Source organism: Corvus brachyrhynchos, unplaced genomic scaffold (assembly GCF_000691975.1).
Source record: "Corvus brachyrhynchos isolate BGI_N302 unplaced genomic scaffold, ASM69197v1 scaffold45, whole genome shotgun sequence".
NCBI classification, from domain to species: domain Eukaryota; kingdom Metazoa; phylum Chordata; class Aves; order Passeriformes; family Corvidae; genus Corvus; species Corvus brachyrhynchos.
In genome coordinates, this window is record NW_008238361.1 from 495,826 (window position 1) to 501,982 (window position 6,157).

Here is a 6,157-nt window from a genome sequence, read left to right on the forward strand (position 1 = left end):
CCCGGGGCCCCGCCCCGGCCGGCCTGGGCAGCTCCGAGGATTCCACAGGCACTACTGGAGTAAAGGCCAGACCTGCTTCCTTTGTCTGCAGTACTGCCTGTCTTCTCTGGAGCAGCCAGTTATGTGCCCTGTGCTTGGGAAAGACCACATGAAAACAGTGAATGAGAGCCAGACGCTCTCTGCAGTGGTAAAGTTCACGTGTAACGTCCTCGTGGCCCTGGCAGTGCCTTCAGAGCTGTGTGATGTAGCTGGAGCTGGGCATTTGGCTCATGCAAAGCCCCGGCTTTACCTGCAGGACGGGCTCTGTTGGTGAGGACTCACAGTAAACTGGGTTCTGGGCTGAGGCAGGAGAAGGGTGAAGCTAGGAATTCAGGCCAGGTGATGTTGCAATGCAATGAAATGCAATGGGGAATTGCTCTGAGCAGGAGGGTGGGTGGTGCTGCTGTATGCAGCATGTGTAATTTGTCTGTCCATGTTGGAATAGCACTGGGCAAACTCTGCAGGCTGCCTGGTGCTTCTGATGGGCTTGCTTGGGTAGCCAGGTCTCCAAATTACCCTACTGTTTTCCAAGGCACTTGTAATTTCCTGAAGACTCTCTCCCTTTTTGACTAATCATCGCAGACAGTGGTTTACAGATTTTTGCAGATTATGCATAAAAATATCTGTGGAACTTTGATCTTCATCTCCGATAGAACACGAAAACTAAAATTCAACTGCTGTAGGAAAGATTGAGAACCTCGTTTCAGCTTCAGGCTATCCAAAGCAGCAGAGATTCTCCTGGGTTTCACGTGTGGCTGTGGGATTTCGGTCTGTTGGTCCCAGCTGTCAGCAGCAGCCGTTTGATGTTCCTGCTGGACACAGAGGGCCTCATCAGCTTCAGCTTTTTCCATGCTGCTGACCCAGATGCCTGTCTTTGAACACCAGTTTGTAAATTGGCTTCCTGAGAAAGTTGGGCTCCCTGTAGATGGTTTGTGGGCCTGATCCAATGAGGAAGCAGAGAGGTGCACGTGTGTCTTGGGGAGCAGGCAGAGGGGCTCCAGCCTGGCAGCGTTCTGTGAGCAGGGTGACGGGCTGGGGGAGCACACACACACAAACTCCTGTTTCAGTGCCAAACCCTAGGAGATGGCCAGGTTGGTGGTGTCAAGACCAGGCTGGATGGGGCTTGGAGCAACCTGGTCTAGTGGAAGGTGTCCTTGCCCATTGCAGGGGTGGAATGAGTTGAGCTGTAAGGTCCCTCCCAACCCAGACCAGTCTGTGATTTTATGAAGATGCATTCAGCTCCTGGGTACCATGGGCTCTCTGGTGTTTGGCTTTGTGATGGCATGTGGTGCCAGTTACCCTGGGGATTTTACTGTTTTCATAACAAGGAATGAAATGCTTTGAAACACCAGCTTGAGGGTCTGTGGATGCTGACATGCTTACTGGACTCTTTCAGGAATTATGAAAGCACCAAAGTGTGTGTTGAACCTGCTAGAAACACCAGTGCAGACCTTACATTTTTCCATTTGCTGGTAGAAGTCCCAGTTTGTGGTAGGCAGGGGAGCTGCATGTGTTACAAAACATGGCCTTTTGGCAAGGGATTACTTCTCATCCTTTCAGCTCCAGCATCTGCAAAATGCATATATAGCTCATACTCAGACTTGCAATATGAGCCAATTAATTAACATTTTGGGTAGAAAAAGCTGTTCCTGGGGCAGTGAGTGCTGTTCTGTTGTTCAGAGGCTGCGTGACAGTGTAGGATTGACTTCTGAAGGATTTTTGTGCCTCTTGGGTGGGTTATCTGTTCCCTCTGTCCCTGCAGAAATGCTGTTCACTTGCACAGTCATGGAGTAATGTCTGTTTGTGTCTCACCAGGTATCGTGGAAGACTACAAACCACCCTTTTATGACTTGGTTCCGAATGATCCCAGTTTTGAAGACATGAGGAAAGTGGTCTGTGTGGATCAGCAGAGGCCCAACATTCCCAACAGATGGTTCTCAGACCCGGTCAGTATAGTGCTGGGGGGCTGGAGCAGATAGGTGCTGGTCTGTCTTTGACATAGTCGTGGAAGCTTTTTCAGTTGTCACTTGCTGTGGAGATGATCTCGATGGGCCTCGTCAGCAGCATCACCTGTGTTGCATGCAACACACCTGTACAGGTGTTGGGATGTGCTGGCCTGGCCTTGGGGAGCACTGAGCAAACTGATGACTGCCAGGTCTGAGCTGGTCACAGATCAGCCTTTTAGGAATATGATTTAGCAAAATCTCTTACAGCTGCTTTTCCTGGGCGGTTGTTCTCCCTCCGAGAGGAAGTGAAGGGGTTGGAAGCTAGTCCAGGGCTTTCTAGGGCTTACAACACACACAACAGAATGCTGGTCTCTCCTGCCTGCAAGATAGGGGCTGTTGTTCCTTTTGAAGGACTGATGCTCAAGTTTATTTTTCTTCATCAGTATCAGTCTGGCCTCTCCAGGCTGCCCAGCTGTTCTGTCCTTACCCCTGAAGCTGCGGAAGTCAGTTTGAAATCTGTAGGGCTGGGCAGGGCAGAGGGCCTGTCTCTGAGGGTTGGGTGCCAGCTGTGCCCTGTGCTGGGAGCCCAGCCAGTTAAACCTTGCTGGGCATGATGAAATCACAGGCAGAACTTCTGCACCTTCTCAGCTGCCTTCCAGGGTCTGCAGGAGTTGGTTTCATTGAAGAGAAATTCTGTGTAGTGTTTTCTTAATTAGAAAAAACTCCCAACACTCAACTGTTTGAAGTTACACTAGCTGGTCACTCCAGTCAGCCCACAGGCCAGTTGTGCTCTTGGTTTAATCAAGTTATCAGACTTCAGGAGATTTTCAAAACATGAAAGCTCTGTATTTGATAGATGGCGGGAAACTCTGAAAATGGAGCATTCATTAGGCAGTAGAACCTCTCTGTGTGAGTGCTTGGCCCCAGCCAGTGCTTCCTTGGCTTGTTATTTGTGGACTGACCTGCGTGTTGTGTGGTTTCTGTTCTTCCCCAGACGTTGACGTCCCTTGCCAAGCTGATGAAGGAGTGCTGGTACCAGAACCCATCGGCCAGACTGACAGCCCTGCGCATCAAAAAGACTTTGACCAAAATTGACAATTCCTTAGACAAACTGAAAGCTGACTGTTGACCCTCTCGTCGTGGTGCTCTCCTGACAGGAAGGCACTTGGCTGGCCCAGGGGGCTCTGGCCAGGCAGTTCATACCCCTGGTCCCCAGGGGCTGCTTGGAGCGGGAGTTCTGGGGAGCCGCTGGGGGGGCCGCGGGACGTCCGGACTGCTCGGACCACACCTGGGCGAGCGCTGAGGACTCAGCTGGATGTGCTGTGGCTGAGGTAGTGGCCTGAAGGAAGACAGAGAAATCCTAAGACAAGATCAGGGCATTAAACAATGGCTTTGAACAGCTTTTTTCTTTTATTTTCTTTTCTTCTTTCTCTTTTTTTTTTTTTTGGGTTGTTTTTTGTTTTCCTTTTTTTTCCCTTTTCTTCTTTCTTTTTTTTTTTTTTTTTAAATTTTATTTTAATTCTCCTAATCACTCCCAGGGTGAACACATGGAAGTGGTAAATTTTAATCAGCAATATTGCCTGTGCTTCTCTTCTTTATTGCACTAGGAATTCTTTGCATTCCTTACTTGCACTGTCACTGTTAATTTTAACGACATGACTTGCCAAAAATATGATTGGCTGTATCCTGCATTGATCTCTGCCTGAGTAATAGGAAAAGAATTCGGTAAACTGAAAATGTAACTGTCAGACTTTAGCTGCATTTTACATGTGTACTGATGTTTACAATAATGCTGAACATTAGGAATTTCTTGTTTATCCAAAACTTGCAAATTATTTATTACTAGTGCACTTGCCAGTTTTTTAAACTGTAAAATAAGTGCATAAAGTTAAAGCTTATTTTTATGTGGCCTCTTTCATGATTTCTTACACAGACGTTTTTGTAACACCGTATAACCTGAAACATGAATTGTTTTCTGTATTATCATATTACAACTTGATAGTCACATTTTAAGTGCTTCACATTTGTAGGTGTGTGGTCTGTACCATATTTTCAGTTGGAATATGGAACGTATATATAGCCATTTCCCACAGGACCTTGCGTCTGGCATCTTACTGATCTGGGAAAGGAAAGCAATGGAGGAGTTAACTAGAATATTAGGTCATGAATGCTGTGGGGAAAATGCATTTTATTTCTTCTAAGCTATATAATATGCATTTAAACTCTGCCAGAAAAATAACTATTTTGTTTTAATCTACTTTTTCTATTTAGTAGTTATTTGTATAAATTAAATAGAATGTTTTCAAGTCAAAGCACAGAGTGTTTGAGTTGTGTTACTGCTGTCAGTGGTCAGGTGCTGCCATGGGGACCCTGGGCTGTACCTGCAGGGTCCTGGCGGTGCTCCTGCCCCTCCGAGGTGCTGAGGCTCTAAAGGTGCAGCAGGGAGGTGCTGGGCTCTCCCTGGACATGACACCGGCCCTGTCCGTGTCCTCCAGTCCCCTTCCAGGATCCCCACCTGCGGGGAGGAGGTCAGCTCTGTCGGCAGCAAAGGGTTCCCTCTGCCTGGGTCTCTCCACACCTCTCCTTCCTTAGGCCAGTGGAGTGTCCAGGAAGTGGCAGTGCCCTCTCATCCTTGGAAAAGAGCTCCTTTGTTCGTAGGCTTGGAATTCCCCAGGCGATCTAAGGCTTAGGGCAGTGATCAGCCACTTGGACACGATTTCTCTCTGGGGTAAAACACTCCTCTGAGTTCCCTTCAGCGCTTCAAGTCTGCCAGGTCCTGCTCTGCTGCCTCTCTCTAACTTCTCTCTCAGCCCCATCCTCCCTGTCCCGTTCCAGCCAAGAGGAATGCCTCATTCCACATTGCTAGTGTAGGAATAGGAGCCAAGTGTGTGGGGTAGGTGCTGCCTGGGGCTGAGAGACGGCGTGGTGTGGAGCTCTGCAGAGCAGCCTGAGCTGGCACCAGCTGCCAGGTCTCTAACTGTGTAATTGTATGTGATGAGGAAAAAATAGGAAAAGTGGGACCCGATGAACTTTTCTCTTCGTTTGTAACAGGAATTCAAATGCCTGACTGTGTTTTGGTTTGCTTTAAATTGGTGTGTGTGTGTGAGCTGTGTACTGGGCTGACTGGGACACAGGTGCAGCCTGGGAGGGACGGGATGTCAGTGGCACAAGGGAATCGGGGGTGGGCTGAAGCTGCTGGGTGGATGGAGGTCACTGGTGACAAGTACAGCTGCAGGGTGAGGAGCTGCATTGCTGGTGACTGATAGTGGGCGTTGCCTGAAGCTCTGCAATCCCCCGTGCCTGGTGTGACTCCAGCGTTTCTGTAACGGGATGGAACAGGCAACAGGATTTGAGCCAAGTGGGAAGCAAGGCGGGCTCTTTGTGGAGGTGCTTGGGGTGAGGCCGGCAGGGATGTCTGGACAGTCCAGGATGACAGCAGGTGGCACTGCAGACAGAGGGGACAGAGGCAGAGGTGGCAGTTGTGTGCAGTGTGAGTGTGGAGTTTATGGTCAAGTTTTTGCTTGGAGTTTCCACCTCTCCAGTGTTTTCCTGTGCAGAGCTTGGAGGAGAGAGACAACCTGTGGTGCTGATGGTTGGTGACAGCTCTGGCCGTGCTGGCAGAAGCTGCGCTGCGTCCTTCAAACACTGCCACACGAAGTCTCACCATCTTACTGGCTATTAGGAAGATGGTCCTGTTAAATACCTGCTCCAGCTCTTTGCATTGTAGCCATCCTCTGCAAAGTGCTGTGTTCTAGAACAGCACTGACTGCGGGTTGGGAGCAGCTCCATGTACTCCACAGTGGTCCCTGTGGATCTGGCTTTTCCAACCCCAGTGCTGGGTACTGGCTGTCAGCTGTGCTGGGGCTGCTGCAGGATATGGGGCCTGCAGCAAGAACATGCACACTTCTCTCTCCACCCCCTTGTCAGGGAGTTGTGCAGAGCCAGAAGGTGCCCCTGAGCCTCCTTTTCTCCAGGCTGAGCACCTTTCCCAGCTCCTTCTGGTGCTCATGGTGCTCCAGCCCCTTCCCCAGCTCCATTGCCCTTCTCTGAACACACAGGGAATAATGGACTAAAGGATAAAACCACAAACCATAGGAACACCCCAGTAATACTCTTTATCCTGTCTTAAGTAAAGATTATCCAGAAAAGCCACTGGCAGGGTAACAGAGTCT

General features: G+C 49.4%; 1 protein-coding gene across 4 annotated transcripts in view; it reads left to right on the forward strand.

Moving 5' to 3' along the window:
* Positions 1–4,300, forward strand: part of ACVR1 (activin A receptor type 1) — a 48,234-nt gene extending 43,934 nt beyond the window's left edge. For all 4 annotated transcript variants that reach the window (XM_017736066.1, XM_017736068.1, XM_008634981.2 and 1 more), the window contains exons 9-10: positions 1,855–1,985; positions 2,980–4,300. In XM_017736066.1, the coding sequence (XP_017591555.1) occupies positions 1,855–1,985; positions 2,980–3,114 (266 nt within the window). In that variant the 3' untranslated portion in view covers positions 3,115–4,300. The remainder of the gene's footprint in view (positions 1–1,854; positions 1,986–2,979) is intronic.
* The last annotated feature ends 1,857 nt before the right edge of the window (positions 4,301–6,157 follow it).